General features: G+C 43.0%; 1 protein-coding gene across 1 annotated transcript in view; it reads left to right on the forward strand.

Moving 5' to 3' along the window:
• Nucleotides 1–23,293, forward strand: part of MND1 (meiotic nuclear divisions 1) — a 311,795-nt gene that overhangs the window by 180,790 nt on the left and 107,712 nt on the right. Inside the window, exon 5 of the mRNA XM_069242805.1 lies at nt 15,047–15,121. Within this exon, the coding sequence (XP_069098906.1) occupies nt 15,047–15,121 (75 nt within the window). The remainder of the gene's footprint in view (nt 1–15,046; nt 15,122–23,293) is intronic.

A 23,293-nucleotide genomic window follows, 5' to 3' on the forward strand; every position in this document is an offset into this window, starting at 1 on the left:
TATATTAACAACGCTAGTGTCGCGAAAATAACTCTCAAACACAAATGATAAACATATAAGATTAATAGCGGCTGGTTAAAATGATGTCTATATCTCAATCCAATTAATACAATTAAACAAATTATCTCCAAAAGAATCACACTTATTAATATTACAAAAACTGGTAATAATGGCAAAGTATACATTAGTTCAGCATCAAATGATCTCAGGACAAATCATGACAATATCAAGATAAATTCCCTAACTAACCACAAATTAGCATTACATGTTGGGCTTCACGTGGAAAGAATTTAATAACATTAATTTAGAAAACTCTTAACTTGATTATGATGTATAAAAACCTATTAATGTGCAGCAATTAAATCATTAGTTGCAGTTGGTACCTGGAAAGCAAAAGAGACACAAGTCACTTTTAATAACATACATTACCACAATAGTAGTAATAGCAAATGATCAGCTTCAGCTTGAGGACACAATCCGCTATCTCACCAGAAGATTTGGGCCTAACGACAACTAGTCTTGGACCTCGTCTGCTCTAGAAGAATAGCAATCGAAGGCGAATGACAAATCACCCCTCTAATCATTCTACACAGGTTGTTATACTAAAATCTAATCAACTCCTGATTGGTCAGTCTATGGGGTGGTTTCATTTCAGCCAATCGACAACTAAATTGATGACCTAAACTTAACAAATCTACGCTAACTATAACATTTTCTTTCGACGTATCTTTACTTCTTCCGTCTCGTCTGTAACTCCACTGTCTCATCGCCTCTCGAATGTCTTGTTCTCAGGAAGAAACTTTTACTGCATCCTTCTCCTTCCATCCTCAAGGAAAGACCAGATATTAGTAACATATCCAAACAATAGGACATATCAACTTATGCAATGCTCAGTTAATACACAATCTTGTAAGAGATAATACTGCAATCCACTAGGGGTGGTTGTGGATACGTCTACATAAGCTTTGAAAACACTTATTATGAAAGCTTTGAGTCATGGAAAATAACCACAGCATTTGAATATCATTTTGCTTAGCCAAGAACAGAAAAACAAACATTTCAGAAGTTTCTCGTTTTACACGTTAGTTCATTATACATTTGAATCATTAATAAACATATTAGAAAATTCACACTTTCACACTACCAACACATTCTAAATGGTCCTTTATCTTGTCTAGAGGTCTGAGCCTCCACAGGTTGGGTTGTGGTTTACAGAATGCAATACACTGCGCTTTGAAAATACTGCAGTCAGCTTCTGAGCTCTCTCCCTTCTTTAGCCCTCGTCCTTCCTCCTAAGGGCCGTGTGCCACAGTCCAAGCCATATTTATTATATACATTGCTGACAAGCAAACTGGAAGCCGTTCTAGGTATATTCCGAGTTACGAACGCACGCAGTGTTCAGTCAGCATTTACTGGGAAGAATTACGTGTAGCGTGTTGGCCAGCAGAGCATTTCAGTCACTATATCCTCTGATCACCATGTCTGCACATTAATAAAATAATTGCCAAACAGTTAGGTTTACCTTGGAATAGTTTGTGATTTCCTGGGTGCTACAATTTCATGTCGCGTCTGAGCTTTGAGGTAAATGTACTGGGGAGTCATTCAGGATTCCAGATGTTTCCTAGGCACTACAAACAAAAAGGTTGCTTGTTAATCTCATGTTTGCCACAGTAGGAATGCACATGGCTGCCCTTGGTTTCTTTTCTGACAGTCTTGACAGTACCTTGATGTGATTGTGCAGTGTACAGCTGCATGAATTTGTCTCGATGTTGCTCATGCAGTGGCTGGAGAAGAGCGTATGTTATGTTGATTTGTACAGTGCACTTTTCACCCATGAGGCTAGCCATAGGGTGACCACCTGGCACTGAGGCAAATTCTGGAAAGGACTGTAAAAACTTCAGGACAATTAGTCAAAATTCAGGACAAAAATTATGTCCTTGTTCAGTATTGTAGGCCAATCGCCAAGGCAATGAGCCCTACTCAAATCTACCCAATCTTTCTTGAAGAGAAAGTAACAGCAACATTTTGATTATGTTTCTGAACATTTTAAACCCCCTGGCAAACAGTTTGGGAATCATTAAGGTAATTAACCTTATGCTAGTTTAAACAAATTGAACAAAAACATCTGCCTTACCCCAGCCGTCTATGGACTTTCAACCTAAAATTGTTTTAAAGAGGCAGAGCAGATGGTGTGGCCGACAGTCTCACACCTAATGTCGGGATGTGAGGTGCCCACAACTTGTCTGTAGTCTCACAGCACTAGAGTGTATGTCTGGGGCTCTACATTTATCTCGGAACTGGGAGCCGAACTACCAATCAAAGATAATAAAATAGGAGGATGAAATCGAGATCAATTGGGGGATCCACAGCAACTGATTCAAAGGGTTGTTGCTAAAAACTGGATAAATAAGGAAGAGAAGAACAAGGTGGGACAATTCCTAAAATCAGACAAGATGGGTTCACCAAGTCTATTGGAAGGTATTGTGTCCCTGGGGAGTTGTCTCTGCACACAGGAGAGAAACAGAAGAGGCACTGTCAAGTGATTCAACAAGCAGCACCCACCCACCTTGGCAAACTCTTCTGGTGCAATGGTCCGCTGTTCGTGCTTGTGAAGGGTGAGCAGGGGCTAGACCCCTTGCAAGGTTGTGCAAGGCAATTGCCCGCTTTGTCCATGTCTTAAAATGGTTTTGAAATTGAGCAAAAGCCAAACTAGTGATCTGGGTTATCCCTAAGTGTCCAGTACATATGGAATCTTCAAAATATTTGCGATGTAAATTGCACAGACAAAATGTAAAGATGGTAAAATGTAATTATTGTTTCTTTAACATATGGCACTGTTTTCCCCTTTATATAGAATTAGATCTCAGATTGACCTGGGAACCAGTTACCTTTCGATACCTAGTGATTAATATCTACCATTCTCCCACTGATTTGCAGGATGGAAATCTCGGCAGAGCGTCACTGTCCCTCGAAGACCAGTTTGCTTTTTGGTCTTCTCTTCTGCTTTCTGTAGTGGGCCACGTGGCACTAGTGAAGATGGTGTGCTACCCCAATGATAGTATTATTTTGCAAACCTTCCCCTGCTCGCCCTTCATTCCTTCTTCAGACATGCCACACATCTGATTTGGTCGCTGCAACACCATCGGGTAGCTCTTTCCACTCTAAAGCTACCTGTGACTGCGAGTGGATTAGGTCTTCTGGACTTAGAATGCTATTATTCAGCTGCACAGGTCCAATGGGTGGCTTGCTGGCTTTCTGCCTACCTCCCTGCATGAGATGGGATTTATCATTAAAGACTATTAAGGAAAGCTTAATGCACTGCTCATTCTTTCCTACCAACCATTCTACGGATCACCATCCAGGGTTATCATGCACAGCTTTCTTTTGCCTTGCTAGAATCTGTAAACTCACTGACACAAAGAAACCCTCTGCTCCTGCACTACCTTTGCTAAGACTTCCCACTCGCACAGGATGGCTGTGCTCAGAGCAACTCCATCAGTGGCATGCTGCAGGTATCTTAAAATTGGGGGATTTGTTTCTGGACGGCGAGCTACTAAATCTCCAAACCCTTGTAGCAGACTACCATCTTCACCCAGGTCAACTCTTTACTTACAACCACCTTAAATAATCATTAAATGCTATATTTCATGTCTGCCACCTAGCACTAACCCTACAAGAGGTGTGCCAGAAGCTCTATTTCATAGGAACTGGTGGCAAACTGACAGTATGGGTGTACAGATCTTTCCTGCAACATGGAAACCACTCCAGGTCTTCTCGTCATAATACCTGGGTGATTGATTTGGCCAAACCTCTGCAAGAGACAGACTGGACTAAAATACTGGACTTTCCCCACAAAGTATCCCATGGCTGCCACTTTAAGTACATTCATTGTGCTTCCTTGGGAATGCATTCCGCCTGCTGCTTGCCATTGGCCTTGTGGTTTGTAACTCACATTTTGTTGCTTTCAATTTGCTGACTTTATTTGTTTTAGGCTATGCAGCTTGAGTTTGTTCCTTCCCTTGCCCAAACCGTATTTACAGTATCCTTACAAGTGCTCCCTTTCTGTAAACAGGCCTGTAAATCTTGTTCTTATCACATCACATTTTGCTGTGCATTCAAAGAACAAAGTCAAATGTCTGGCTCTGTCTTCAGTGGGAACTTAGTGTTTATTTTTCTTTCTCTGACTTCAAAGTGAGAGGAGTTATGTGACAATCTTGCTGGATACTGGGCTTAGGAAAGAGTTCTTTTCTATCACATGACAACATTTAAATAAACTTCAGACTATATCAGAATTAGGAGTACAAATGAAGCACATTTTTGTTAATTCTGAACTGTGCTGGAAACAAAAACATTTATATGATTAAAATAAATCATTGCATTAGGTGATGCAATTTCCACAGACCATTGTCTGTGCACTGTATAGTTTAATTTGAAAAACTGTATCTCTGTGCAATGTAATGGTCATTTGAATCAAAAATGTGTTGTCTGTAATGGCAGTGTGCTAACACACCATGCGTACTCCACTCTGCTCTGCACCACTCCACACCAATGCACCTTACTCTGTATCGTTCCACTTTACACCACTCAATGCCACTGGACCGTGGGACACTGCACTCTTCTCCACGCTGAACCGCTCCACTCTATGCCACTGCACTCTATGCTACTTCACACTACGCCTCTCTACTGTATACCACTCCACTCCATGCCAATGCACTTTATGCCTCTTTACACCACTGCACTCTGCACCTCTGCTTTCAATACCACTCCAGCCTAGGCAACACCAATCTAGGCCACACAACTCCACTCTATGCCACTCTGCAACACTGCACTGTACGCCACTGCACTCTATGCTAGTGCACTTTACTCTGTAACACTCAACTCTATACCCCGGCACTCTACATCAATACACTGTACGCCACTCTAATCTACTCTGCCACGGCACTCTACACCACTTTATTCTATGCCATTACACTCAATGCCACTCTATGCAACTCCACTCTACCCTGCACCTCTCCAGTCTTAGCCACTTCACTCTACTGTGAAACAATCTACTTTACGCCACAGCACTCTGTGCCACTGCATTCTTTGTCACTGCACTCTACCCTGCACCTCCCCACTCTATGCAATTGCACTCTACTCTGAAACAATCTATTCTTCGCCACTGCACTCTGCGCCACTTTGACCACTACACTCTAGTTCAATGCACTCCACACCACTGCACGCTGACACTCTACTCTGCAACACTACACTGACCACCACTATACTCTACACCACTCTACTCTGTACTACTACATTCTGCACCAATACACTCTATTCCACTGCACTCTGTGCCACTCTACTCTGCCCCATGCCACTCTTTGCCACTGCACTCTACGTCAGTGCACTCTAAACAACTGCACTATATGCCACTGCCCTTTTTTCTCTGCATCACTGTACTCTATGCCACTGCTGTCTGTGCCACTCTACTCCACTCTACATCACTGCAGTGACCTACTACTCTACAACATTGCACTTGCCGCCTCTGTACTGTACACCAATCTTCTCTGTATTACTGTATTCTACGCCACTGCACTCTGCCACTCTACTCTGCATCACTCCACTCTACGCAACTGCACTCTACAGCACTATACTCTACTCTGCATTGCACCACTCTACACTTGCACTGCACTCTCTGCCACGCGTCTATTCTGCACTCTATTCCACTGCACCACTCTACACTACAGCACACTTTGCCACTCTACTCCACTGCACTCTATGCCACTCTACTCTGTCCCACGCCACTCTAAACCACTGCACTCTACGTCCATGCACTCTGAACAACTACACTGTACCCCACTGCATTGTACTCTTCACCACTGGGTTCTATGCCACTGCTCCTATGTAACTCTACTCCACTCCACACCACTATGGCACAGACGTTTAGCCATGCTGAACAGCAGCCACTCTGGTGTATAACATGGCTAAAACACATTGGCAAAGCCAATAACTCGTATGTAGACAAGACCTATTGGCTTTGCCAATGTTTGTTAGTACTCTGAGGTACCGAGGTTCCTGAAAGAACCATGAATGTGTAAATCCTTATTTTAAACATGCATTTGACGCATCATCAGGGGTAGTAAGCACTCTATAAATACAATTACATCATAATAAAGGCTGCTACAAAATGCGCAAATACAGTTCGGTTAAATAAAAAAAGGTGCTTCTCAAATACAGATTTGAATAATATACAGTTTATACCTAGTACTACAATTTTTTTATAACACTCCATTAAAACCACACACTCCACAACTCACCTTGGAACACCATTACAGTACCTCTCTAAAATAAAATATCTTTGCCATCAGAAAGCTTCAAGTGACTCATTTTATTAAAGTCAATGCAGGTTTACAAGCCCCTTTGCATTTGCAGATTTACCAGGATAGGTGTCTGGCAGGCTAGTGAAAATGTATGCTGCTGTTCAGATATGCTGGCCCAGTGTTGCACAAGACTTTGTATATATAAAATGTAGTTGCTGATTTCAGTGGAAGGCTGATCATGGCGCTGCTATCTGTGCAGTGAATTCTCAGCAGCTCCTTGCTCAACAAAGAAGTATTTGCTGTGAACGAGGAAGACGCCCTGTCATTAGCAGTCCTCCTGTACCTCGCTCCAATGCTAGGTGAAAGGTCCCTGGCTCCTATTATGTAAAGAGGCATCGTGTCAAGGTTTTAAAATACTGCTGTGCGCATGCTACAGACAATGAAATCTCGTCCATCCTCTTCAGGATCGTGGGATTGCTGTTTCAGCTGTTGTGCAAGCTATAAAAGCACTGCATGACGACATGCTGCAAAATGCTGCTTATAATTTCATATTCATGGGCCCGCAAGCAACAAAGAGTTGTGCACCTTACCCTGAGGCAGCTGAGGAAACCCCACAGTGTGCCTGGGAGAAACATGCACTTTAATGGACATGGTGCTTGTGAAACGCATCGTTGAAAGAAAGAACATACATTCCTGCATTGGCATTTTAATACCTACGCCCGGTGTGTATCTTTTTTAGTTGCATTTTCTCCACAGGACACAGTAGGCATGATGTTATGACTGGAATCAACCGGTCACGATCTTGGTAATACCGCGCAGTTGGAAGTGGTCGACGGCATGCTACATGCAGCACGTACTCACCACCACCATGTTGGTGAAGTTTGAACTAAGTGAGGTTGAACAAACCACAATCAGTGTCCTTATTCAATGAGTAGCCCATGTGATAGTTATGTTAACATAGCTCGTCGGCGTGGCTTGTGACATCCATACCAGGCACATGCTACATGCTAATACCCAACAGCAGCTTTGCACGGTAATGTCGGCTTAATAACCACAATCACAGTCCAGCGCAAGTAGTAGCCTTGCTTAGAGTAGCACGGATACCATCTACCTTTTTGCCAAGTAGGATATTTTCAGCCATATTATTATACGTTTGGTAGAATGTAAATTGGCTTTTAGATTGGTCGGGTACTGCTGTTTCGGATCCTGTATATATTTGTTTGAGCAAAAAGCCCCCTGGAGGTTTTTAATTGGAAGATAATAATTGTCAGTGTTGGTTTAGCTTCATATTAGAAGTAATGCCTTGTGTGATGGTTTTGTTAGTTCATCATTGCCAGTGTAAAAGCCTTGGCTTTACCTTTGACGCTAAGCTGTCGTATTTGTCATCGTACTGATGGATACACCAGTGTCGGACAATGTTGCTAACTTTTACCATCTTTGATATTGGAGACACTGCTTAACCTTGAAGGCCACTTTGCTGTGATCCTGATGACTGCTGATTGGGCTCCTCTCATCACTGCTACACACACACGTAGAGCTCCTCTACTTGGTATCACAGGAAGTGGTTGTCAACAGCAGAAGTGCATCTTACAAGTGCTGTGATGTGCAAGTGGCATATTGCCCCCTCATTCTCCGCATCTGATCTTTTACTGCCATTATAAAACACTTCATTTTTGCACCCTACGGTTGAGACGGTTTTGCATGTGGGAGTTACATTTCTGTAAGAAAGAAGTGCTTTAGGAAACCCAGGGGTACTTGCAGAACCCAAACAATTTCAGCATTCAGTTTTACAAAAATAAGCAATGGATTGCAACACATACTACATGTACAGCTTTGACGTTTAATATTGTATTCTCTACATTCCCTGGGGGGCTTTATTTTACCCTGTTTCATCCATTGCCTAGAGACATTGTAAATCACATTTTAGATTGGCCCACAGGAATATTGTAGTCATAGCCGCTTTCTGCTGGCTATTTGGGTGTATCCATTTGCAACAATTTTACATCTGAAAAGTACACTCTGTCATCACATATTTGTTATTTCACAGAAAGTCGAAATATGCAATAATTATTGCACCCGATGAATTCTAAGTTCCTCAGTGTTAGATTTAATTAGGTGCAATAATTATTGCATCACCACAGGCCCCTTTTAATCAGGCCCTACTTACCCGCAAGCAATGTGTTTAGAAGATTGTATCTAGTGACTCTACTACAAATTTAGGCTTGATTGTAGGTGGACCAGTAAATTGTAACCCTTGTGCAAACACCTGTTCGCTCAGGGATCACAGTTAGAAGTGGTACATGGTTAATTCCGCCCATTAATTACCTGGTGGCTAAAGTTGACACCTGTAAGTCAATTTCAGTAGGTTAAACCTTTTGGAATTTAACAGGAGGAAGGGCTACTTATTTGGTGGGAAGTGTGGATTTTGATGCATTAAGCATCTGCATGTAATTCCCCAAAAGTTGGATTAGTCAATAATTATTGCAGCCACTAAATTCCGAACATCTCGGTGTGAGGGTTTAGTGGGAACAATAATTATCACATTAAACACATGCCACCCAGAGATGGGTCGGGCCCCACATTTCATATTCAGTAAGCACACAGGTTGATTAAAATATGAGGTGATTGAAAAACTAGATGGATATTTAGAAGAATTTAAATCAATAAGTAAAGAGCTAAAGATTAGCAAATCCTTCTTGGAGGTGTTTTTACACAGGCGTTTATTCTTGCTTTACTTCGGAGGCTGCTGAAATACAGACAAAGAAGGCAGGTTATCTGCCTTCCTCCTGATTCTCAGGCTGGCTTCTGCTTTGACGCACATGCTTCAGCCTCCTATCGGTCGGTTGGGGATAGATTTCCTTCACTGAGGGTTGTGCACTGGAATTTGGGCATAGATTGACAGATTCTGGAGGTAGATGTTTTGGAATGTAGGCTAGAAAAAAGCTACATTTGAACATCCATAGGGGACCAATACCCGTCACTCTCATTGGGAGGTAGTCATCCTCTTTTAAGTGGTGTTCACTTTTCTAAAATGTAACATGTCTATATAGACTTCAATAAAGTGAGGTGTTTTTTTTTTTTCAAACCTGCATTGCCCTCTTAAAATTGTTTAGCATTCCTTCAATTTAAAAGACTCACCCTCTTAAAAATTTAACTTCACTTCATTCTTGAGCCAACATGTATGGTCACAGCAATTGGCAGTCAAGGAAAATAAGCATTGGCAAAGCCAGTAGTACGTGCCATTGTGACTTATTAGGTTTGGTAATGTTGTATGCCAATACTGTAGAGCATAGTAAAATAAAACATGATGGTGCATTGACATGAACACACGTTAATATTCAACGAGGGCCTAGCGTGATGACATATGTGCATGTAGGTTGCTTGACATGGCCGCCACTTGTTTATTTATCATTCCAAGATGGCAGATGCCACTTGCAGCAAAATAAAAATTAATTTTAGCATGTGTTTAAAAAACAGAGGATGTGACAGCAAAGGCAGCTTTCAGGACCACAGCGGGAGGAGTGGGGATCATCGGAGAAACTAACAAAGGCAAATAACAGGGAGTGGGCACGGCGAAACAGAGGAGCCGGAGGTAGAGGGCGAAATCATTTTAAAAAACAGTGGGGCAGAGTGAGCGACATGGAGGCTGGAGGGTAGGGGAGCTATTTGAGGAAGGGAAGCAACTCAGAGAGAGATCAAGAAAACATATGTACTTTCATGGAGTTCTTGCTCCAGGGGAGGTACAAACACCAGAAGAGAAAAGGCATTGACCGAGAAGTAAACAGATGAGTGACAAAGCCATCCAGTGGTAAACAATAGGCCGGCTCTGAGCCCACTGTACGTTTCTGATATGCTCCACAAGAGGTCTTTCAATAAGAGACAGCTAAAAACTGCCTGAAGGTGAGACCGAAAAGGCGGGTAGGAGGACTGCGAGAGTGTCTTTAGTATCAATAGCGCTCAGCACTATGCTGATACATATAAGCTTACCCTATATCTGGTTTTCTGTGCAGGGCTGCTTTGTCCTCTTCTCTCGTTGTAAATTAGTTTAATCGTTTTCATTAAGCCACGCTCAAAATAAAACACTAACAGCATAACATTCCCCTCAAATCTATGTAATACACCAAAAAATATATATTCGAGAAGTCCATGTGTAAAGAAGCTTGCATTTTACAGTAGACACTTCAGCATAGTTTACAGATACATCTCCAAGTTCTGGGGCCTGTCCTATGCCCCAAGAACAAGGAGTCCTGGAACACAAACAACAACCGGCTGAAGGCCACTTCTTGCTGTGACTGAGGCTCATGCAGAACACTGGGGCGCCCCTCGAACTATAACCCCGAAGTTCCTCGCTAAAAAAAGTCTTGATTACTGGGTTTTATTGGGTCTGATTATTTATGCTATTTTATATTTTGAAAAAATGAACTGAACTGAAAGACACTAAGCTGACAATAACACTAAAATATCGTGGTAATAAATGAGTTAACTCGATTATACTAATGATAACACAGGTGCGCGGGGTGCAGCTATTGCTAACATTTCTACTACTGTTTAAAACTTGACGCTTTCCTTGATTGAAATAGAAAAGTCTGAACAAGGCAGGCAATGGCAATAGTAGAATCTGAAAGGACAGCATGACGGAAATGGAAACGTCTGAACAGAAACTATCACAGTGTTTGACATCCTCGGAATGATAACGGAGATCGAATGCATTTAAAACATTCAACACATATAAAATCATTTTGAAGATTAAATGCACATAGGCAAACCAAAAATGCAAACAAAGCAAACTATTTCATTTTTTGCTAGTATGGCTAGGTGCCAAAGGAATGTAAAAACATAAAGGTACAAACTGGCCTTTAGTACACTTTTCTTCATTTTGTCTCCAAAAAGCAGGAACATTATTTTCTTCTTCTTGTGGTGGAAATTAGCTGTGTTAAACTCTCTGTTTTCCGGTCGACGATGATGTCATGAAGTCTTCGCGAAGTGCAGAGGGTACTACTGCCATAAAGGATGGAATGCTTGATGAAAGGGTACAAGAAAGGTCGACGCCTTGACCTCTCATTCTTGATTCAGTAATCGGTGACAAGGTGAATGGGCACGTGCACTGAAACAGATCCAGATCTTGGACATCTAGAAAAGTCAAGGATGGAGACACGTCTTGTGGATTGACTTTTGTCAGGTGTCAAGATTGTCGGGGGCTTGAACACTGAAAAATCACATGGCCCCTCAGTCTGAGCATATTTCAATATTGTCAGTTTTTGTGCACCACAATAAGCTTGGTGCTGCCTCAGTGGTTGAGTTATTAGAATCTAAACACAGTGGTTCCCTTGGATGAAGTAATGTTATTTCATTCAAAAATGGATCATGCACAACCTTTTGTACTTCATCAACAGTCATTTAATCTCAGTCATGACAATTTCAGGCAAATATATGTATAAAGAAGTAGGTGTGCCATAGAATGGCACAGTGTTAGGTGTTTAGTGACAGAAGTGAGAGAAGGTGCTCCATTATATATGTCTGTAATATTTTCCAAGTCCTTTTAGGGTTGCAAACGCTAATTCACCAGGCAGCACATGGGCCAGCCGGGGCACCATTCCTCCAACTACTCTAACCCCAGCTACATCAGCCAACAAACCACTTTAGTTCGCCCTCAGCAACACATGCCCAACCAGTGAACTTGCAGGACACATATTTTCATATATCCATCTTGTAGTCCCACTGGCGTTGCCTGCGGTTCAGGATGGGCCAGGAGAATTTTGAGTTTGTTTTGCTCCCATCTGCCTTACCAGTGCCCTTCAGATGTTCACAAAAATGATAGCAGTGGTTGCTGCCCATCTTTGTAGTTCGTAAGTTCCTGTATTCTTGTACCTCGATGCTGGCTGCTGAAGGGTGGCTCAAATCAGTCAGAACTTTTATCAAGGTGGGGTTTTACCATAAATGAGCTAAAGTCCACCTGATTTAATCACAGGCAATTGTGCCCAATAGTTGGGGCAATCCTGGGCACAGCAGTCCTTTTCCCCCACAGCAACAAGCCCAGAACATTCAGACTATGATCCAGATGTTTCAGTCTCAATCTTGTATTCAAGTGAGGCGGCTCTGAGGCTTCTTTGCCTTTTATCCTCATGTATCCTTTTCAGCTATGCCAAATGGAATACACAAGTCCTGCAGTGGAATCTGAAATCCCAGTGGGTCCATTATCAAGAACCCACTGGTGCTTCAGGCCCTTTGTCTTTCCCTGAAAACCTTTCTGCTGCCCAACAAGGGGAGGCTGGTTCAGGATAACACCACCGCTATATGAGACTGCAGCAAGCAGGGCAGAGTGGGTCCCTGTTTCCTGTGCCACAAGGTTTTACGTTTCTGGAGATGGCTATAGTGGCTGGGCATTTTCAGATAAGCAACCGGCTCCTGGGGGTCCCTCAGTGCTAGAGTAGATGAAATGAGTAGATGTCATCTGGCAGATAACTAGTGGTGTCTACGTCTAGAGGTGGTGCAAGGTGTTTTCCACCAGTGGAGGGAATAAAGTCCACTGCCAAACACCCTTTCATGAAATCCATTCATGCTGGCACTCAGACAAGTTTGTATTCTTTTGTGGTGACGGGGCCACTGACTCCTTAGAGACAAAGTTGTCGTCCATCCTTATGTTTTGTCTTTAGCCCAGCAGCACTTTGCAGTGGTCACTGTAAAAGGTTATTTTCTTGGTCCTTTTTTGCTTTTCTAGATTTGCAAGATCAACCATCCTTGTCAAGATCACCTGTTCATCATTTATTAAAGATTTGACATGTTTTTCCCAAACGTTTTGTGATGCCACTATGTGATCCTACCTTGGTCTGGACATTCCTCTTGTGTATGCATTTCAAGCCTATCCATAGCTGCTCACTGGATTTCCTGGCCTTGTAGAGAGCCTTCCTTATTGTGATTACATCAGCTCGTCATTTAAATGAACTGCAAGCGCCATCAGTGCAACTGCTGCATGCTACTTTTTGGTCCAGACGTGTGTGGCCTGTTTATCAAAAGTTGTGACACCTTTCCACATTGGGCAGTTCATCACTCTCCCAGCATTCCTTGCTCCTCATCCCTCAAAGGAGGAGTAGAGGCTCTATCAGTTGGACCCAAAAAGGTCTTTTACATAGATCATACCAAGGGTCATTGAGCGGATGATCAGCTTTTTGTGGGGTTCTCTCGAGAAAATAAAGTAAAGGATGTGCAAAAGAGGACCTTGTCGTGGTGAATAGTCCTCTGTATTAAAATATGCTATGCATTGGCCAAGAAGTGGCTCCCACAAATTCTGGGAGCCCATTCTACCAGGGCCAGGGCCGTTATGCATTGCTGAAGGAGTACCAGTCCTTGATGTGTGCTAGGCTGCAACTCGAGTGTCAGTGCACGCTCATGAAGCACTGTTTCCTTGACGGCCAGGGCCCAGGGAAAGGATGCTTTGCTGCACTGTTCTGCAAGATCTTTGGTTCTGCCCTATCACTTCTGAGGTGGTATGGAGCCAGTGCAGATCTGTGACAACACCTGACAGAGTGTGGGATCACTGCTACAACATTCTCTGGATCCTTTGTGGTGCATGGGGGTTATTCAAAGATGAGGGATCTGAGTAAATCGAGTATCCACTAGAAAGAGTGTTACAGGAGATAAGATAGTTGATCATTTGCACCAGTGGAACCAGCCAAGCAGGGTAGTAGGTCAGAATAATGTAGCTATTGTTTTGGTTATTGGGGAAGACTGACACATTGTAGATTATACATGTATAGTTGCTTGTGGTGTTGGCAAATTGTTGCCTGGACCACTTAAAATCCCCCATGTTCCTCAGTGTCAGTTGATGTGGTAGCTAAAGTATTTCTATATGACAAATCAAATATGCTATGGAGAAGTTAGATTCACGTGGTTTTTGTTTTACCAAACTATGAAGATATGTTTGATTATGTATATACCGTCTAATGATTTCTTCTGATGATATTGATTTATCAGTATGAGTGTTTGTATTTTTTTAAAGATTGTCTTGATGTATGTTGTGATAAGTAGTGAGCTGTTAAGTGATTTATATTTATCTCTTTCATTGTTCTGCTAGAAAAGAATAAAGAAAGAAAGACTAGCACAAGAGCTAACTGTATCTTAACAAATATGATTGTGGAGTTTCTAGTAAAGAAGTTAAAGAATCTTGTAATGAAATGAGGAATGCACAGTCACCTTACTTAACGTCCAAGTCACTTGAATTGGATTTTGAATTAGCATGTATTTTCAAGCAGCAGTTAGTAATAAGTCATGTGAGATCCGTTTATTTTCCATACATAGTTAGTTGTATGTGAATTTGTTAGCTTTTAATAGCTGCTGGTAAGAAGAGATTTTAAGCGTAGGCATTTCTCACCTAAAACACTTACAATAATATTATTAAGAGTGGTAGTTGTAAAATGGACCTACAATTAAATAGTATTTTGTTATCTAGGCAACTTAAATATTTGTTCCGAAGTGGTATTAAAACCATGAATAAGGTTTCAATTGCTTGTCACGTTTACGATGTTTACAGTTAATAGAAATGCCAACTCCTTATGGTTCAACCCGATTCTTATTTATACAGAAATGTAACAATAGCTGTAAAACCTGGCAAACACGACACTCCTTTAGAAATGTAATGTAGTTTATCTTTTGTGAGCTTATAATCAAATAGTTAAACTGAAGTGCAGTGGATGATATGGGTGTGCTCCTATGTGAATGAAAGTATTATGCCTTATTTTCTTTCCCTCCTTTAGAACTCGGAATGCAGCCAGAAGAAAAAGGCCTTACAGCAAAGCATTGAAAAAGCTAAAGTTGGACGCCAAGATACAGTAAATCATAATTTCTCTTCTTTGCATTCGTGACATCAGATGTAACCTTGCGGTGTAAAAAAAACAAAAATGAACTCTTTTGTCTTGTACACAACTCTGTGAAAGTGCCTTTCAGGGTCGTGATTAGAAATTGCATATGTGGGGCAGGTGATCATTTCAGGATTCAACCTCCATAAAGCACACCTACCTCATAATGCAGTTTTTCTTTTCAGCCAGTAAATTAGTTGTGTTTTTCAGTTTCGTGTATTTAAGTTCAACTTATTATACTTGGAGGTCTAGCACAGTGGTTCCCAACCTTTTGACTCTTGAGGAATCCCACTGAATCATTACTGTGAGCCAGGGACCCCAAAGCAACCTGTAGGATTTAAATTTCAAACACTGAAACAGTAATTCTTAAAAATACACAAACAAGTACACACCAAACAAATACTTAAATTCCTAAAGATATAATTATTTTACATTGAAAAATATGAATGGGGAGGTAGGCGCTGCATCTTAGTGTCTAACTTTTCAATGTTTGGTTTTATTTAGGAAAGTTGAATCCTCAGGTCAGTTTCTGTGTTTCCCAAGTGATTTCAGTTTTAATTTTTTTAGATACATAAGATCTGAGAAAGCTTTTTCACAGAAATATGTGGTAGGGAAAGGAAGTACAACCATAAGGGGCTTTCATCACTCTGTAGCCTATCTGTCACATATAATTCATTTGTTTTATAGCGCCTCTGATACCAGTGTAGGGTGTTGAAGCACTTGAAAGGGGATTACAAGGTGTAGGATTCACATATCATCCACACTGGTAGACATTTTCTAAGAGGGCTTGGTCTGGAGAAGCACAAACTCAAATTTCAGAACCCAACACAGTGGTTAGCATTGATTTTAATAATAAGAATGTATTTCTACGCAAGCAAACCTTTCTTAGTAGAATAGGGAAATTGAGAGACTGGGGGAAAAACAACTTTTTAATTTGTGTCATGCAGTTTGCATGCTGCTCTTTAATAGCTCACTGTGCGAGATTACGATTGTAACTTATGAACTGCACAACAACAAAAGAATCTATGACAAAAGCAGTAACCCACTGTGCTATGTACATAAAATACTGTTCTTTGCATGATAATCGTTCTTTGCAGCAGGCATATTAACCATCGTCGCCACCTTTGTCACTAGACAAAACTCCTATCTCTGTCCAGCAGGTACATTAATTACTAGAGTAATCGTGACCCTTTTTTTTTTTTTTTTTTTTTTTTTTGTTAATGCCCGAAAGCTTCTGGATGTGCAAGGAATTTTGCAGGTCTTTTAAAACTGCTGCACAAAGGAAGTAATAAATATAAAAAGCATGCATGTGTTTGTCAGAGGCCACAGCTGGAGAATTTCCTTCCTCCAGGCCCAGGCCTGCGGACCCCCTGGGAATGTGTCACGGACCCCTGGGGGTCCACAGACCACAGGTTGGGAACCGTTGTTTCATCCCATATCGGCTGAAGAATGGGCCTCCATGGTTTTCTGCAGGACCATAAAATCTGAGTTGAAGTTTTGAGACCCTGAAACTTTGTTATTTACTTATTAACTCTGGAGACTTCGACTCCTTTTTTTCTACAGTGCCATTTTTACGAAATTATGTCTCCAAAGTCACTGGTGCTATGTTCGGATGTTAATGTTTTCCCACCCGGTTAGCAGTGCTCACATGATGACTGTATGTCGAAACAACGCGTTCTGTTGCAACGCAAACCTTTACCACACGAGTTATAACATGAATGCCATTACCCCGCATAAACTTAACCACGCATATCCAGGAGCAAATATGCATTTACCACACATGCTTATACAACATATTTTGTTGTAAAAGCCTGTATGTTAAATCCACTTAACCCCTACCCTTCTTCCTCCCTTTCCTATCCTCCAGTTACCCTACACTAATGTAAGGGCAAGGAGCCCAGAAGACGGCCTGTTTATTATTTACACCTGCTCAGCTGCTGAGCTGTTCCTGTCAGGTAAGCCCTGCAAGGCTGGGCCTCTTGGGGTTGTTTTCATTCCCATTCATTTGTTACCCTGTATTGGCTGGTGCTGGGGCCTTGTATCCTGGAGGTGCTTTGGTTTTTCGGGCTTACTTTCTTGCCCTCTGTCCTGCGGAAACTCTTCCTGGTGCCCAGTAGTCAGCTGGGCCGCTATCTTTCTCTGGGCTTGCTTGTGCTGTGTTTTTTTTATATTTTCCTGGGTGCCATTAAAACCGTGGCACTTGTTTCGTGTTACAGAGACAGCGGTGTGCAGATCTCACAGTTCTGTAACAGCTATCTGGATTCCTTTCTGCACACGGAGGGTCTGACATGTGTCTCTCTTGGCGTCTCAATGGCTGAGTTGCTTCCTCGCCCTCGTGTGGTGGGAGGTCGGCGTGACCTTCTTTCCGGTTGCCATGGAAACAGGCTTCCCCTGTCTCCTTGGTGCTTATCACCATGCTGTTCCTTTGCGCTTTCCTGGTTACAGTGTTAAACCCTCTCATTGAATGTTGAGGGTTCTACCCTGGATATGTCTGTGGTCATTTTTTCCCACTCTTCGGTTTATGTCCAGAGTCTTCAGCAGCCTAGGGATTCAAATCTGTCTCTTGGGCTTTCCACTGTGGGTTCTGTTCCTGGTGTGATTTTGCCTTCTTTTTTTTTTCTTCTTTTTTTATATATATATATATATATATATATATATATGACACATATGTAATGTTAGATTAGTCTACAAATAAAAAAAGAAAAACAAAAAGACTACTTTTTTTTTTAGCATTCATATCTTGTGTCCATGCTTTGCCTGTTTCATATTTTGCTGGTTTTTGTACAGGCTTTTGTTTGGTCTACCCAGGGGTCCTTTTTGTCCTTAAATTCAGTTTTCTCCCTTCTTTTCTGTCTTTATCATGGCTCACATGAAGAGATCAGCTAAGCACCACCATCGCTCCAGCAACGCAGAGGAGGGGCGAACGCGTCCTCGGAGGTTCTTCCTGGCACCTCCCATTGCCTGGGTCTTTCAGAGGATCAATATCATCTGCTTCTGACCTCTCGCTCTGATGCCTTTTTGAGGTTTAAAGACTCTGGTGGTTTACAATATTCTCCCTCTTCTCCCACCTCTTCAGTCTCCTCTTTTATGTTGTCCTCTCCTTCCTCTTTCTTTTCTTGGCCTTCTCTAGAATATGATGAGGATGTTGACTATCTGGTAGCGGAGGCGATGCCTCACTCCAAATTTCTTCAAGTCAGATCTTTTGGCCCCATTCTGCTATTCGGGAGACAACCTGGGTATCCCTATGGAAGATGATGTTCCTGGGCCTAGCTCTGGTTTTTTCCAGCAGTTACTTCACTGGCAGTTAACAAGGAGGTTTTGGATCTTCTCCTGCGGAAATGGAAGGACCCAGAGAAGGCAGACCTCTCTCGGTTTTTGACTTGTTTGTATCCTCTGGCTAAGGGTGATCTTGAGTTCCCCTCTTCCTTAAAGATTGATCCCCTTCTTTCTCATTTGGCTGGTCATCCATCCATTTTGTCTGAAGAGGTTCCCATTTCAGATTTTTTGGACAGTAGGGTAGAGGCCTCTTTGAAAAAGTCCTTTTTGGGCCTGAACCTTGCTCTTAAGCCTGCTATTATGCTGTGTACGCCTCTCAATCTTTGGTCAAGACTTCTATTCTGAGACTCTGGCTCTGCAAGAAGGAGTTGACTATTCATCCCTGTTTTCTCATATGGAGACTCAAGCCAAGTTTCTGGCAGATGTATCTTGTGATGTGTTGAAGGCTTCTGCTTCTGCCTTATTATCTTCTGTTTCAGCCCTCCGGCATGTGTATCTTCATGATTGGAAGGTGGATTCTGCTCAGAAGTCAGGGTTGTTGCATATGCCCTTTACTGACAGTCGCCTTTTTGGTTGCGATTTGGAACCTATGCTTCATAAAGCCTTTAAAAACCAGAAGTATGCCCAATTGTTTCAATCCCACTCCAGGACGGTCTTGAGGTTTCTCTGGGCGTTTCCACTCCAAGTCTAAGCGGTCTTCCGCTTTTCCCGCTCGTCCTTTCTCCAAGCCTCAACCTCCACCGCTGACCAAGCCTGGGAAGCACTCCTGAATATTCCGCCCTTCCAGTAGGAGTTCGTCTGGCTGCCCTACTTGGCAAACTCATATTACAGATGCTTGGGTATTATGTATCATCTCCGAAGGCTATTCTCTGGACTTCGAAAGCCTACCTCCTCCTTCAAGTGCTGTGGAGTCCTTTTCCGGCACTTCCGACCTGTCTGCTATGTCTCAGGAAATTGCAGATCTTGTCAGCAAACGTGCTGTGAATCCTTTCCCAGCGGGGCAATAGGGGAAGAGGTTTTACTCACCAATCTTTCTGGTTTTCAAATCTGCGGAAAAGGTTCGGCTCATGTTCAATCTCAAACAACTGAACCAGTTTCTGAGAAAGCCTCAGTTCAAAATGGACAACTTGCAGTGCATTAGTCTGCTGGTCTGCCAGGCGGATGGCCTGCCTCGTTGGACTTGAGATGCGTATCTTCACATTCCTATTGCTTGTTTCCATCAACAGTTTCTCTGCTTCTGTGTCAATGGAGTCCACTGGCAGTTCTGGGTCCTTCCCTTCGGTCTGGCCATCTCACCCACAGTGTTCACCAAAGTCGTGCACCCCTCCTCCCCCCAGTGGCTCATCTTCAGAGACTGGGGGTGATGATTCATCTCTGTCTGTATGACTGGCTCATGCACCATCCTCTTCTTTCTGTGCCTTAATCTCAGATTGTACTGGTGTACAACACTCTGAAGAGCTTTGGCCTCCTGGTGAATTGGGAAAAATCAGATTTGACCCCGTCAGAGGGTCTTCAGTTAATCGGGGCTCGTTTCCAGACAGATGTAGGTAGAGTCAGTCTTCCTTGAGACCGGGCACTGGTGCTTCGCACACTGCTCTGGTATCTGGAACAGAAGAGTGCAGCAACAGCTCAAGAATGGCTGCAACTTCAAGGCCACTTGGTATGTTGTCTTTGAAACTGCTTTGTATTTCTTCTGTTTGCTGTCTAGGATTAGTTGTCCTGATTCATGTTGTTTTCTTTTCTTTCAGGCATCCTGTGTCTTTGTCGTCCCTTGGGCTCGTCTGCACCTGGTCTTCTCTGGTTCGGCATCTGCTCTCTCATTGGACCCCACATCATCAGTCATTGGACCCTCTGATCCCGATGTCTCCCCGCATTTGGCGATTGCTCCAGTTGTGGTTCAGTTCCTACACGTTGCCCAGGGGTTTTCCTCTGACTGTCCCTCCTCCAAAAGTGATTACTACCGATGCCAGCAGTCTGGGTTAGGGGGCCACTTTGGACACTGTCAGTCCAGGGGAGGTGGTCTCCTCAAGAGAGCAGGCTTTCTTCGAATTGGAAGGAGCTGAAAGCAATTTATCCGGCCCGGTTGCATTTACCCCCCTTACTCAGAGGCCAGGTGGTGCTTGTGCAGAGGGACAACACAGTGGCCAAATCCTAAGTCAACGGCAGTCCTTGCCTTCTCTGGCATTTCAGGTGGGGTGTTGGGCGGAGTCTCACCTTCTCCTCCTGTCAGCAACAAACATTAGAGGGAAAGACAATGTACTGGACGACACACTCAACAGGGTTTTTCCTTCTTCTATCGACTTCTGTCTGACTCTCAATGTATTTTCGCTCAACTGTGTCACAGGTTCAGCACTTCTCTAGTGGACCTATTTGCACCGGCAGAGAATTTGCTCCTTTCCTGCTTTTTTTTCCAGGTCCCCAGGGTGTGGGGGAAGTGGTGGATGCTCTGTCCCTTCCCTGGCCTCCTGTTCTCCCGTATGCCTTCCCTCTATGCCCTCTTCTGCCCAAACTCTTGACCAGGCTTCGGAGGAAGCTGGCGTGCCTCATTTTGGTAGCTCCATTTTGGCCTCGGATCGGGTGGTTTCCTCTTTTACGGTTGATGACGATAGCACCAGAATGGCTTTTGCCATTCCACCTGTGTACCCTCCGGATACCAATTCTTCCACCTGCCACTTGTCAATGAATGCGTCTGACAGTTTGGCTATTTAGAGGAGGGGTTTGAGTTTGCAAGGTCTTTTTCTCTCCAGTGGGGGCTTCCATTAAGCACCCTCGTAAGGGGTGTACTATGCTCATCATTGATCTTCGTTTGTTCAGTGGTGTGCAAGTAAATCTTTGGATCCTGTCTCTTGTCCTGACTCTGAGGTGTTTCAGAAGATTCTGGCAGTAGATACTTTGAAAGTCCAGTGGGGGCTGCTATTCGGGCTCTTCGTTACCCTTTTGGTATGTCTGAAAGGCTTTCTTTAGGTTCCGCCATTTTAAGGGTTTTTCTTTGTTGTAACCTCGTGTTCGTTCTGTGGTTCCTGCATGGGATCTGCCTTTGGTTCTTCTGGCCCTTCAGTCTGTTTCTTTTGAGCCTCTGGATAGTGTGGATTTGAAATATCTTTCTTTCAAGGTGTTCTTCCTGGTGGCCATCCCCTCAGCTCATCGCTTGTGTGAACTGGCCTCTTTGCCTCTCAGACACCCCTATTTGCTGTTGTTTTCTGATAGGATGGTTTTGTGTTTGGTTCCTGAGTTCATTCCCAAGGTTGTTTCTTCCTTTCACCCGTGCCAGGATATCACGCTGCCTTCTTTTTTTCCAGAGCCTGCTACTCCTGACGAGGAACTCTTACACACTTTAGGTTTGGTCAGGGACATGTCTATTTATCTCTCTCAGGCTCAGCATTTTCGCCAGTGTGAGAATTGTTTTGTGAACTTCGGTGTTGTTCGTCATAGACTTAAAAGCCTCTACTCCTACTCTGAGCTGTGGGATTTGCTTTTTGATTTCCCCGACTTATGATTCTCACCATGTCTCTCTGCCAGGTGGTATCCAGGAGCGTTCTCCGAGAGGCATGGCGGTTTCCTGAGTGGAAGCTCAGGGCGTTTCCATTCTGGACATTTGTCGAGCAGCCACTTGAGCCACTCCCTGTACTTTTGTGTGCCATTACAGGTTGGGTGTGCTTGATTCCATGGCCTTCGGCTCTTGGGTATTGGCTGCTGCTATTCCATGAACAATCTGGTCTCTTGTTTACTGCCCTTCTGGTTTGCACTAAATATGTTCTGCGTTATCCAGTGGTTTGTGACTGTTTCTTTCTTGGAGTCAGATTGTTCTGTTTTTGCTTAGGTATATCCTCACTGAAGTAAGTTTTGGGACGAGAAATAGGGTTGAGGAGGCATTACTTTCCGGTAATTGTCATTACTCTGAATACCCTGTTTCTCGTACCAATACTTACATCCCGCCCTCCCCATTCCTTCCCGGATTACAACCGGACTCTCTCTTATTTCTTTGGCTTTGGGATGTTCAGTTCGTTTTCTGGGCTCCTTGACCTCATATTGGTATAGGGTAATTGGAGGATAGGAAAGGGAGGAGGAAGGGGTGGGGTTAAGTGGAACTTTTTAATTGGATATGGCAAGGACACAGGTGGCCTTGGTAGAGGTGAAACACATCACTGAAGTAAGTATTGGTACAATAAACTGTGTATTCAGAGTCATGAGAATTACCGGTAAGTAATAAATTAATTACTACTGGTGTTGTTGAGCTGCAAACAGTGCATGCCTATAACAAAACTGCTAAGTCATCTTGAAATTGTGCCTTGTCTCTTCTGGAAGCTGAAGTGTTGTATTGTGTTGTTCCGTTTGTGTAGCACTTGCTTACTCTTATGTGGAGTGACAAAGCGCTTACCCACGCAAATAACATGCTTCATTTTGTGAGAGGTGTGGCTGGAAGTGTGTGGTCTTTGTTTTATCTCCCGCTTTCCACCTCTGAGCAGGAGGCTCCCGAGAGCCCACCTCCCTTATACTGTGGCTGTGTGTTTTTCTTTATTCTTAATATTCTCGGAACGAACACTGTATATGAAGGCTTTTAGGACAGTAGGATAGATTTAGGGGAAAATACTTGTTGGAAACGTTTGGAAAACTTCAGCTTTCTCCCCTAGTGATATCGTATCAGTACGTTATGGAGCTTGCCTTAGTTTTATGTACAAATCCATAAACAAAAACCTGTAAAAAAAATGTATTGGTCGCCTTCCGTTGTCTCGTCCTGAACTATTGCCAAATTTTGGGATGGAGTACGCCGCCGCCAAAGAGACACTTCTCTGGCTCAACAAAACTGCTTCCCAAGCGATCAAATGTAAATAGCTTGAAACCATAGCCGGGCATGCATGCCCTTCTGGA

This window comes from Pleurodeles waltl, chromosome 1_2 (assembly GCF_031143425.1).
Source record: "Pleurodeles waltl isolate 20211129_DDA chromosome 1_2, aPleWal1.hap1.20221129, whole genome shotgun sequence".
In the NCBI taxonomy this organism is placed as follows: domain Eukaryota; kingdom Metazoa; phylum Chordata; class Amphibia; order Caudata; family Salamandridae; genus Pleurodeles; species Pleurodeles waltl.